The sequence below is a fragment of the Musa acuminata genome, chromosome BXJ1-3 (assembly GCF_036884655.1).
Source record: "Musa acuminata AAA Group cultivar baxijiao chromosome BXJ1-3, Cavendish_Baxijiao_AAA, whole genome shotgun sequence".
Classification (NCBI taxonomy): Eukaryota; Viridiplantae; Streptophyta; class Magnoliopsida; order Zingiberales; family Musaceae; genus Musa; species Musa acuminata.
In genome coordinates this window covers 43,128,158-43,141,402 of record NC_088329.1, presented here as the reverse complement: position 1 = coordinate 43,141,402, position 13,245 = coordinate 43,128,158, and the positions used below count along the sequence as shown (strand labels likewise).

Sequence of the window (13,245 nt, the reverse complement as noted above, 5' to 3'; positions counted from 1 at the left end):
ACTTGATAAAAAAAGTATTATTGATAGCAAAGATTGTGGCATCTAATCACGTGTGTTATCACTTAACATCTTCGTTAAGAGCAAAAAAGGGGGCAATGAACGATAGCATGGGATTGGGTTCGTTCGGGACACGTCGCCGTCGCTGGGCCGCGGTTGGACCGAAACGCCTCGAACGCCTCGCAAGGCAAGACGAGCGAAGCCAGCAGCCGCTACTCCCCCTCTCCAAATGACCCAAAGCCCATCGCCCCAATGGCGACGTGACCGCATCGAGAGGGGGCATTTGCGCGAATACCTCGCGCTCGCTCCGAGAAAAGGAAATAAAACCGAGAAAGGGAGGCAGCACCGGGGCGTTTCCTTCTCCTCCCCCAAGCCATCCAATCTCTCCCCCCTACCCTCCCCATCCCTCTCTCGTCTTCGCTATCGGTTCCGCTCGACGGCGCTGATGGTGCGCGGTCTTCGATTCGCTGGTGCGATTTCTTGTTATTTGTTCTGATTAGTTGCTCTTTCCCCCTCTTAATGTACTGAATGGGGGAACCGATCGTACATTGAGCATCGATTTCGATCGCGATCCTTGTTTATCTGCGAGTCTTGATGGTTTTCAGTGAAATTGTGTGGCAAAGTGGGCGGAAGTGGAAGCAGCATGGTTTCTTGTTGGGGATCAGCACCGTAGGCAGCTTAGATTTCATGTCCTTGGAAAAAAAATTGTTTTGCATCGTAATTTTTCTCGAATTTTGGCGGTTGGGACTTACGATATTTTGTTTTGTTGGATTCAGTGTGTTTCCTTTTTGTGATCAATTGTCTTCGATTTTGGTCTTCACCGTGGCTCCGCTTTTAATTCAACAAGGCTTCTCTTGAGGGTAGGTTGTAGCTATAGGTCAGGAGTGAACAGTGATCCTGAAGTGGTAATGGATTGACACATGCGTCATGCTTCTTGTGCCTTGCATATTAGGTTTTGTGCAATTATGTCGATACGGGAAATTTTCAGTCAAATTTCAGCTATATGCTTGAAAATTTGACCTTTTTTTTTGGTGTCTATGCATGACTTTTAAGCCGTTGAGCATCCAGAGGTTCAACATGTTCTGATATCTTGTTCCTTCATGTGTTGTAGGTAACTATGATCTTACTGTTTGAAAGAGAGTGATTAATTCAGTAAAAATGATGAGCGGCAAGGTGCTCCTAACTTACAAGCGGAAGCGCTTTTCAGCCAATGCAAATCCTGCTAATGTTGTCAAAGCTGATTCGTCCGTCAAGACTGTGGGGGAGGTATCTTTTAATTGCTTACCCAAAAATATTGAGTTTTCTACATCCTGCAGAAGCTAATATTGATATGCTTGAGGAAAACCCACTATAGACAATATCTGTCTCTTTAATAGGATAAATTATGGTTTCTTGTCTTTTTTTTAATTGAGCGAGTAAAACCTATTTGAATAAATTACTCAATCTGTATGGAAACTGTTGTTTTCTTATTGGATAAATTGCTAATTTTGTATGGAAAAGGACATTTTGTTTCTCACTTTGCTTGTAGTATTAGTAATTGGCTACAAGTTGTGCGTATGTTTGACAACTTCTGGAACTGACCTATCGAGTTTAGCGTGTTGTTACCTTTTGTTGTACATATTTTAGCGTTATTTCTGTTTTTTTAAGTGACTCTGCGATCGGGCATGTGCAATGTACAGTATTAAAAATTAATGGATTGCAAGTGCATAGATATCTGATGTGCTGTTTTTTTTTTCTGTGTTAAGAGCAACAAGTTTACCAGTTGGATGAAAAAGGAATATGACTGTTCAAGATATTCTATTAAGCAAGAAACCACTATTGGTTGTAAGAGAGGCAATCAGAAAGAATTGTAAGTTAATTAGCACAATTAGAGAGTTGGAGTTAATACATGGAAGTAAAACAAAATGGGCAGATCGGTGCAAGAGGCTCTTGCCGCTGAGTTTTGTCTTGTGGGAACCCTATCTGACAAATTTTGATGATGCTAGCTAGTGTAGCTGATAAAGACCTTGACTCTTGATAGCAAGGTCCAAGGATTGAATCCTGTCTTTCCCATTTAGATTTGCAATAAAAAAAGTTCTGTTTCTGGTGTGTTTGATGTGATGATTCCTAAAATTATTTGACGTAGTTCTCTCTCTAAATTTATTACTTTGGGAAAGTCTCTTGGCATTCAATGTGTCCGATGAAATCCTTATGCTAGGGTTGGCATACCATCATAATTTATATAGTATTCAACAATGAATTTCTATCTTAACCCATCCATGCTGGTACATGTCTGTTAGGATACTTGAGTCTTATAATTTTGCGAAATGATGACTGGAACTTGATGAAATTCTTAAGGAATATCTCCATACATCTTAAAGATTAGTTACATTAGTCTATTTTACTAGTGAATAAAAACATACTTGGTATTGGATTACGTTACTGATTTAATATGATATCATTTTTCCATATTAATGCTTGTTACACAGTTATATTTTTGTGGACTTTTTATAAGCAACACAGCCTATGTTTGGTTTAGAATTGAATTAATTGATTCATCTTTGATCTGATTGAGCCTATTGCTGATTGGATTTTTTTTTTTTTGTTAATTTTCTTTATTGAATGACTTGTCGTCATATAGTTTGGCTATGGACCACTGATTATTATTTTCTTAGCACAATATCATTTGCTTTACATTCTTGTGTTGGTATGATGGAGTAATGGTTGGTTCTAGCAAGCTTAGCTATACATTAGTGTTTTTAAAAGCACTAGGTTCTAAGGACCCAAAATGCTGGAGGTCGAACAAAGCAAGATGCTCTAGTATATTAAAATATAAAAATATATAATACAATGGATAAATATGATTATATAAATAAAAATATATTAAATTGAAAAGATATATATTTTCAAGTCACATTGTTTATCTTCTAATAACAAAAATACTAAAAGATTCAAAATAATAAAGTTTTACATTAAATTCAATTATCATCATAGTCAATATCAGCATTCTCAAACATATCATCACTTTCCTCTTCTTCTTATCCATCTTCATAAAATAGGGTTCATCTTTCTCTTCCTCTTTTGTAGTCATTTTTGCTTTTGTCATCTGCCTTGTATGTCTGTAATTTTTCAACACTTGAAGCTCTTGTCATATCTCCCCATGTTAAGTTATTATCTTCAAATACAATGTCATCTTCGGCATCTTGCAAGTTCGCACTCATTTCTCCTACCAACTACTCATTTGAATAATTAATTTCCTGTAAAGAAATTGGATCAATATCATTTCGCAAATCATAACGAGTCTTCAATGCTTGATTATACTTTTTATAAACCAGATCATATAATCGTTGATGCTTTAATTGATTTTTTCTCTTTATGTGAATCTGTTATATCATATGAATTAACAATATATTAATACATCTATTTAAAAAAGAATAGATTAATTGAAATAAAAATATTCTTATATGCTTACATGTTTAAAGACATTCTAATTTCACTCACAACTCGTATCACTATAAGTCAAACTAAGAATTTTGATAGCCAATTGCTGCAAGTTCAGGATGAAATTTCTAAATAGACTCCACCATTTAGTTACAAAATTTAACTTTATTATTAATATATTATATATAAAATTAATTATATAAAGTTTTAAATACTTGGGGATGTAGTTGTCTAAGATCGAATTGCCATGTGAATTATAAAAGATTATTGACATTCTTATATAAAGATAATTCGTGTATGATTTTATTTTGCACCTTAAGGCTGGGAGTCAATTTTGCAATGCACTTATATAACCCATTTACAACTTTTGTATCAAACTCAATGAAGATGTTCTTATAAAAGAATTCTGGGTTCAAATAATATCCTGTTATATGTAATAGACGCTAAAGTTGACAATCCTATCTTTTGTCAATGACTATAAATTTGTTCTTATACTTTTCATTTCTGTTAAAAGATTTTTAAATTGTATCTTTTGCTATATCCATAGCCTCATAAATATATTCCATTGCAGGTTTTTTTTCATTCTCTATCAATCAAAAGATTTGAACAAGAGAGCTCATTATCTTTAATGTATAAACTATAAGATTCCAAAAGGATGACATTAAGATGATATTTTTTATCCTCTTGCCTTTTGCTTCTTTTGTTCATTTGCTTGTCACTTATTTCTTCGAGATAAATATGTTTCTCAGGTTGTGCTTTTGACGATGCACATTATGTAATCTCAAGAAGGAAGCAGCAAATCGGGTGTTAATATATCTCACCAATTTCTTATTGCCTATGAATTCTTTCATCATAATTATATATATATAACAAACCAATATTTATTATATGGTAACAATAGTTAACACGTAATAGTAGTTTAATATTAGTTAAGGATTAACAGTCCACTGTTAATAATATTTAATCCACTATTAACAGTAGTCATAACTGTAGTGGGGGAGAACAGGAGTTACTGACGATGAAGGAACCTTCAGACGACAATAATGGTAGCGGAGGAAGCTACGAACAACGACAACAGTGATGGAGAAAGCTGCGGACAACAGCAGAGGAAGTTGCGAATAGTGATGTCGGGGGTGGAGGAAGCTTCGTATATATCTGTCGGTGGCGGAGGAAGCTTCGTATATATCTGTCGGTGGCGGAGGAAGCTATGGTTCTATCCCTCGACGATGGAAGGAGCTGCACACAGAAGCAACGATGGTGGAGGTAACTATGTGCGAAAGTTATAGCAGTGGGAGCTTCGGACCCATTTGTTAGTGGCAAAGGAAGCGTCGGACTTGTGCGTCGGTGACGGAGGCGGCGGGACCAGAGGTGAGTTGGGGCGTTGAAGTACCTAGGGTTTATGGGTCGGGGGTCACGCGCGCGCCGCAGGGGGGGGGGGGGAGGGGGGCTGGTGGGTTGGGTTTACTGTTACTATTTACTGTGCTTAGTTGGTTCGATTGAATTTGAACCAACTAAATTATTGTTCAACCTGATTCAATTGCTCGCCTCAACCGGGCGCTTGGACAAGGCACCCATTGCTTGGGCTCAGGCGAGCCCTCAAGCAGTGCTTCACTGAAGCACGTCGCTTGGCAACTGTGCGAGGCATTCGGGTCTCGCCTTGCCTCGCTTGTGCACTCAGGTGCCTTTTCAAAATACTGCTGTACATTCCCTTTAATTTCTCTTTGGTATTTGGAAACACTTGTTAAATGATTCATTATATTATTTGACCTCTAATTTCTGCCACCTCTTTGAGACACTATTTTGCTATATTTGAAGGCTTACTTTATAATAGTAGATGCCAAAACAGTGTCTCTTTGAGAACTAGTAGTATTTTGCTTGATCATCCGTATATTGGAAAATTATGATTGAGCTGGACTGTGGTTTCATAAAACTTGAGAACCAGGTTGGCAAACTACATTACCATCTAGAGCTCATATAGCCTAAAGCAGCTTCATCTGCTTTTTTGTGGACCTACTAAGTTGAGAATTTAGATTCAAGTTGATGGGCAGCGATTTGAAACAATTCTGGGATGTAGACTCCTTGTGAAGAATAAATATGGAAATGAAATCCAAGTCTCTGAACAAGATTATGTATTAGGATTTGGGTTCACGCCTTAGTTTTGAAAGTGATAGAATTTAGCAGCTGAGCATAAATTTGATAACTTGGGTTTTTCTTTCCAACATGTTCTATCTTCAGATATTGAGCTAAGCACCTAGAAATCTGAGACCTGTTTCCTTTTTGTGTGATAGGTTGCTGGATTAATATATTTACCTGTAATGTCAAGGATTTTAGTTTGTTCTTGTGAATATATCTGTTACAGGAAGTATTAATAACCAGATTGGACTGGTAAACTGAGTTTCTATATCCATTAATATTTTTTTCATGTCACTCTTAGAAGTATAGATATCTTTCCATGCTGCACCAGTAGATATGCCATGAAATGATGTGGGTAGGCATGCAAAAAATATGCATTACCTTATACTGCATATATGTTCCTAGTCTCCTAGATTTTCTTCCATTTATGCATTTATATTTATATTTACTAGTGTGATCTAATAGTTGTAGTTTTCTTTAAGGCTCTATATTTAGGATATTGAACCCATATAGGTCCAGCTATCGATCGGTATGTGTCTGGTTCATGCTGGTGTACCAACACATGGTACACCAGTCCATACTATGGTGCAAAGAAGTACGGGGGAGGGAAGGGGGGAGGATAAGAGGGGAGGGGGCGACAAAGAAGAGAAGTATGGGATGAATCAATGGGCCAGAGGTGGTGCGAGTCATGATAATGGACTGGTGGAGGCAGATAGTGCAAGAAGGGGAATCATGCATAAGAGACAGAGGCCCGATGGTGAGTGGTACTATGGTTAAACATGTAAAAAGAAAAGAAAATATAAACCTTCTTTAGCAATATGGACTGTTAAAAAATTGGATGTTTCACATTCCAATTCTAGCCTGGACCAGTATATACCAGTTTAGGTGAAGCATAAAAGCTGAAATGAAAAGGAAAAAAAATATCTTTTATGTAATCTAAAGACATCATTTGAAGAAACATCTTTCATTTGATGGGGGAGAAACTCTCGTAGTTTACATACCTTTTTCAGATGTGTTTGGTGATAATGAATTAGCACCGACTAAAAGATTAATAGATGTGTTAGTTTTTTCTCCCTTGGTTTCCCTTATGACAAGGGTTCTGTATAATACTGATATTTATTTGATTTGCATATGTGCTCAGTATAATTATTTTGGTGAAAAATAAGAGGACGGAAAAAATTGACAAAACGTCGGTAAAAAAGGAAAAGGAGGAGAAAAAATGGAGTTGATTGCCATTGATAGAGATTCAAAATAAGATGTTAAGAGTTCAAAAGATAATTGTGTCATTTGTGCTTATGCTTTAACAAATAAAGCTAGATATTTTAGATGGAAAAAATCTGAAGTGTATTAGAGGATCAGATACTTCTTATGGGGGAATTTAATGGTGATGGAGGTGAATCACATGGAAGGGAGTGCATGTGAGTTATAGTTACTGGAAAAGAACAAAACATTATATAATTATTTGCCAGAACCAAGACCCCACATTGGTGGGAGCCTCATGCGCTAGGCTGTCCTTTTCTGATGTGTAATATAGTCTTCCAGTAAAAGGTTCCTACTTTAAATATATATATGTAACCTGTGGATTCTTATTCCTCCTGCTTGATTTTGTTCACCATTAAATATGTATGAAATAATACATCCTCATATTTCATGCCATTATTGCAGCATTGCTTTCGGTGTGGTTCTGTTGACATAAATGAGAATCTGCTGGTGTGCCATAGCTGCTCTGGGAGCTATCATCTTCGATGCATTGACTCCTCTTTGAAGGTTTACTAGTACTCTACTAGTGTCTAATGTTTTCTGGATATTCTCATTATACAAACATGTTGGTCTGATGATTTTGTCCTTTGTTATGTGTAGAATGTATCTGAAGATAGGTGGCTATGCCCTCCTTGTATTGAAAGATGCGATTCCGAGATATCTATACAACACCAATCTTATCAGACTGGCAAAACAACAGAAAACAGAAGTATTGGGGAATCTGAGACAGGTGCAATCAAACTGCATACCCAAAAAGTGCTTTCGAGTTCAGGACCATCTGAAATCAGCTCTAGGAATGGAAGCCCCTCCCCAGTAGACCCATCTATGGAGAACATAGTCAATCGGGCATCCGCAAATGACTTGGGTATAGAATCTGGTTCTGCGTGCCGAGTTGTTGAAGAGACTTTGAGATCTCAGTCAACAAATTTGGAGACTGTAGGAAGATCAAGTTCCTTGCATTTGAAAACTTGGACCGAAAGGAATACTAGTTCCAGATTCTCAGAGGACTGTGCCTCCATGGTAGTCAGTTCAGATAAAAGAAGTGGAATAATATTGAATGATGAGTATCCAAAAGGGAACACTAAGAATTTCTTAATTACATTTCGTAGAAGAGTGAAAAAGAAACGGGATGTAGTCAGTTCATCAACCACAAGGAATTCAAGTGCTGAAGACAAGCACAGTTCAATGGTGACTTCTAGGAGCCATGAATTAGGAAATAATTGTAGATGTTCAGATTCAACTTTCTTGTTGGAAGCAGATGGGCCTAGCCGACTGAATGCTCTTCAAGAGGATGTGGGTTTTGACTTCTACTAACTCTCTCTCTAAAGCATAAGTCTGATACTTATTACTATTTGAAAACCTTGCATCATACTCTGCCAACCCTGTTATATGCCTTTTTCTTGTTACTTACAGAATTATGGGCTATGATCTAATGTGTACTAGCAATTATTATTGCTAAGATATGTAGAATTCTAAGCAAAAATTAAAACTTAAGAGGTTCTTTTGATCATGAAACTTTAAGAATTATAGACAGAAGTGGAATATTCAGAAAGATAACAGTGTATTTTATTGTACAAAATGATTTCAATGATAAAAGCTGTATTTTGAATATTGATAATGTTTACTCAGATTTTATTTTACAGTAATGCAACCAAGCCAAGAAAATTAGTCACCATTGAACTTCATATGTATGTGTATATATTGTTAAAAGTTTTTCTGATTGTGTTAGACATCAAAGTGTCACAAAGTAGCTTATTCTGCAGATTCTGGCTATGGTAGAGAACAAAATTTAATTATGCAATAATATCAATCATCTATGAATGAAAAAAAACTTCAGTCAAATATCGTCATTAGAAAAAAAAATTAATTATGCAAGGATATCAGCATCTATGAACAAAAAATCGCATTCGCCAGTGAAGTTCCTCCCTTGTGCCCACCTTTAACTTTCTCAGGTTTGCTTGTCTCCCTATGAGATCTTCAAGAACAAGAAGAAAAAACCATAACTTACAAACTTCTTGGTTGGTTATATGGATCTTTCCCCACATCGACTTGTAGGATCTTAATGCAAAGATAAAAATTTTCGATGTTGAAAATATAGTTTTGAGTTTAAATTTGTTACAGCCCATGTAAGGAAAAAGTTTGTTAACCATAAACCAGCCTTTTAAGATCATTGTCACTGAAATAACTGAGTTATTCATCTCTTTGTTGGGTTGTGTTAATAACATTGTGCTCCTTTTCTAACTTATATTGCCATTCCCATTCCATGTGGTTCTATGTTTAGAATTTGCTCCCAAGTCATCAAAAGTAAGTAGTATAGAATCTATAGATAAAAAAGGTTGTGGCTAGTTCTCATATTTCTGCTTGATATAAACACAATTGGCTGGTACACAGTACATCTGGAGCATCCTTGTGATTGATATCATCTTTCTTGTATATGATATATATTCTCTTCGTACTTGTTGATTAGAATCCAATTTTTTCTAGACTAATTACTTATGCAAGAAGAGTAAGAGAATAAGACTTAAATGAAACTGTGCCAGTGACTAGTGATGAGGTTGAAATCAAATTCTATAATTAGTATTGACTATTTCATCCTTCTGTGAGGCTAGATCCAGCAAACTAAGAATACTCTCTAGACTTGCCCATGGTGCAGTTTTGAGTCGGCTCCAGTTCCACTATGGCTGGGCATCATAGTTCAAATTATGAAAACGTCATTATGCCAAATTCCTTGATGTGTTCCTTCTACCATATAAACCGGCAAGTTGACTTGAGATAATTTTTTTCTCTGAAGATGGTCTGATGCTTTTTGTTGATAGCCATTTTCTATGGTCATCTCATAAAAAAAGAATTGAAATGAAAAATCTTCACCATGTTAAATTTCATGGTCTGATGTGTAGTTCAGGACATAAGAGCTTGTTGGAGTTTGGTTACTACATGTTTTAAAACGAATCTTTTGCATGTTCATGCTTGTTGGAACTTGGAATTCGAATAGAAAATAAAATGGCTGTCTATCACTGTCTACCTGTGTTTAGGAACTAATACGGCATCTTTGATTCTTTTGCATGTACATGCTTGTTAACAGAAAATATTATGGTTATGTTGCTTATATTTTTTTGAAGGACTTCTTAATTTTTCAGTTAATGAGTGGTGAATGGAAACTTCATCCCTTTATGGACATTAAATTCTTTGAGTTTGTGCCGAAATATTTCTTGTTACTGAACATTTGTTGTATGTGCTGGGTAGATGCATGACGTCAATAAAGATGCCGGGCTAGGGCCTAAGCTTTCTGGACAAGGGTAAATTTTTCTTTTTGCTTCTTGTTTCTGTCTTCTTTGTTTCAGTGCTTTTAAAGTGAAATGCCATTGTGTTTATTAGTAGCACTGCAGACAAATGCGAAGAACCATGTCAACCAAAACCAGACGTTGCTCCTCAGGGTACAACTTCTTTACAATATTCAGAACGTGTTCTTCAGTGTCAATCTGATAAATGCACTGGGATGCCTACAAGTGATTTAAGCAAAGACCCTACACACAAAAGCAAGCAATCAGAGATGGCCAAAACTGGGACATCCATACGAGGGGAAGAGGGAAATGAATTATTTACAAAGGAGAGAGGTCATGTAGGAGGGGCGGAGCTGTTGGTTGTCCCAGTGGTTTCAACTCATCTTACGAGCTCAAACCCAACTAGACCACTTGTGGATGCTATGGCTGAGAACTTTCTGGAGTCACAAAGACCATCAGCTCAAAATTGTGCTCTAGGTAGGATGGATGAGGAAACTGATGGTCGAGCCAAAGGATTGCAGTGGATGGAAACGCTTGATAAATCACATCAGGAGACCACAAAAGAAACAAAGTCATCCATTCTTATTAATAAAAACAGTACCAATTGCACAATAGCATCAAGTGGAAGGGCTTCCACAGCTTACCCAGTTAATTCATCTACAAAGATTCAGGTCAATCAGGTGAAGCTTAGCATAGAAGTTGAATATTTCATCTTCTTGTTGCATCAATTTCTTCTATAATTTTCTGGGCTTTGAAACCATCGTAATTATCAAATATTGATCTTTGTGTTTTATCTTTTCATATTAATCCACAGGGTTTCTTGTTGTATTGAATTTTTTTTAGTTAAATATCTTTTTCTTTCCATTTATGTTATCAGATGTAAAAATACTGTATTGTAACTTGACTGCAGGATGTATCCAGAGAATGCATTGATCGGGCATCCCGATTACAGGAACGACTCTTGGTGACAAAGTCAAATAACTCTATTTATGAAAAACAACAGCGTGAGAGGGCATCACACAACTCTATGTATACTGATTTTGCAGATCAGTCTCTTATATTGAATTCTGAAGTGCTTAGTGTTTCCATGAATGATATCCGAGGTATGCCATTGCCATTAGATTTGAATTTCAAGGACACTGTTGAGGGATACAATAGGCAACACAGATGGGACAGCATGGGTGAGAATGCATCTGTATCCAGACAAAAGCAGGTGTGTGAGAATGATATGAATGGCTCACGGATGCCAAAAGAAAGCTCTTTGCTGGACAACTTTAAGAGGTTCTCAGATGAATGGTCAGAAGAAGAATTAGATGTTCTTTGGATTGGCGTGAGAAGACACGGATTAAACAATTGGAATGATATCTTAAGGGATCCAAAATTATGTTTCTTAAAATCGAGGGTTGCAGAAGACTTGGCCTTGCAGTGGGATAAAGAACAAATTAAGCTTCTTAATGGTACACTCTATCATCCAGAAAGACCTTCAGTATTAGATCTTTCACGGCCTCTTGGAACAGATGACACATGCTGGAGAAAAGCAACAGGTAGGAATTTGTATTGTGAGAAAGTTGTTTCATCATATTTGGAATTTCCGACACAGAGAACAGAAACTAAACTTTCTCTTGGAGATGTATATGTTCAGAGTGAGAAAAACATCAAGAAAAATGTAGTACCCAATATATCAGGTTTATCCATAGCTAATCCTCACGGAATTAGAAATTCAATGGCAGGTCCTTTCATAGGCAGTAACCTCATAGGTTCTGTTAACCCAAGGGCAGACATCAGACATCAGAATGCTTTCAAAACACAAGGCACCAGGTACGACTGCGAATCATCTACTTCACCTCAAAAATCAGTTGAAAGAGGAGGACATGAGCAAAGATCTTCTGCAAATAGTACTCTCCCTCATTGGCTCAAAGAAGTGTTGACTGTGCCTCAAAGGCGAAGTAGTTTGCCATTGCCTTCTGGAGTTTCAAGCTTGAATCCTGGAAGCATTATTAATTATGATGAGCGAGTTACTGCTTTTCTAAGTGCCGTGGAAACTGCTCTGCCTAAAGATCCCCGTGGACGGGGAATATTGAAGAGGAAGAGCAAGGCCTCTAGTAATCATGCCAACAGGGTAAAGGTGTTGGATAACTCAGTATCGGTGGATGATACCTTGTTGCAGAAAAGATTATCCTCACTACCAAATCTAGGATTGACCCCACTGAAACCAGCATCTGCTAATACTGGTTCTGGACCAAGTCATGTCTTGGATCTAAACAACAAAAGTCCTGATCCCACTGGACCGAGTAACTTGGTGGTTATCGACAGCGATGTATCATCCGAGGAAACCATATCAGATGATCAGAGCAGTAGGTGGTAACTGTTTCTATGAGGAATCAATCGGCTTTCACAGTTGATCATCTGTACATTGTTTTGTCATGCCTGTGCAGTAGTTCAGCTTATCCATCAAGTCATTTGTACAGCGTATCGTTCTAAAGCTGTAAGTTCTGCTTTCTATGTTTGACGTGCTATATTTCTTGCCCTTCAATGTTCTTCTTTAAAGATCTGCATCCTCCTCTCTGAATCTTCCATAGTTGACTTATAATATTGCTTCAGTTCTTATATAATATAGAAGGAAAATGCTGCTGATTAGTTGAGTTGTCATAACTTTTTCTTCACTACAACTACTTAGCCCATGCACGAAGCAAATGAAACAATGTTTGCCGTATGCTTGCTGCATCTACTTGTCGGTCTTCATGAATTCAGTAAGATTCTGTGATCCATGATATGAAATCTTTTGCGTATACTTTGTCTTCAATGATTGCTTAAGAGAAGCCTATGATTCTTGACTTGCTGCACGATTGATTATTTGGTTTATCAGAGCGTTTAGAGAGCTTCAAATTACGATAAAGCAGAAGACGTTTAATTTTGTTTCGTTAAAATTGGTTCTCACTTATAACAGTTTCAACCGACTACGCTCACATTCTTATTTCTTTTACGAACCATAGTTAAATCTCCTTTTTTGTCATAAAAAAATGCGAGAAAATATTGTTTTTATTCTGAAAATAGAGCTATTTTAAGTTTAAATCCCTTCACTTCCCAAGTTAAATCTCTGTAAGGCAATGTAATCATTCTGGAATTGCACGAGTATAATCTGGAACAGGTTTTC

At 36.9% G+C, this 13,245-nt stretch overlaps 1 protein-coding gene across 3 annotated transcripts; it reads left to right on the top strand.

The window, feature by feature from the left end:
- Positions 1 to 329: 329 nt before the first annotated feature.
- Positions 330 to 12,728, top strand: LOC135581020 (uncharacterized). Of its 3 annotated transcripts, none has more exons than XM_065141574.1 (7): positions 330 to 467; positions 1,109 to 1,263; positions 7,216 to 7,317; positions 7,411 to 8,103; positions 10,054 to 10,106; positions 10,189 to 10,771; positions 11,002 to 12,728. In XM_065141574.1, exons 2-7 carry the CDS (start codon positions 1,156 to 1,158, stop codon positions 12,454 to 12,456), a joined length of 2,994 nt encoding a protein of 997 aa, XP_064997646.1. In that variant the 5' UTR covers positions 330 to 467; positions 1,109 to 1,155; the 3' UTR covers positions 12,457 to 12,728. The 3 variants fall into 3 exon arrangements, with proteins under 3 accessions (XP_064997646.1, XP_064997643.1, XP_064997654.1); XM_065141571.1 differs by having other exon boundaries at positions 10,186 to 10,771; XM_065141582.1 differs by having other exon boundaries at positions 10,186 to 10,762; positions 11,002 to 12,667.
- Positions 12,729 to 13,245: the final 517 nt, after the last annotated feature.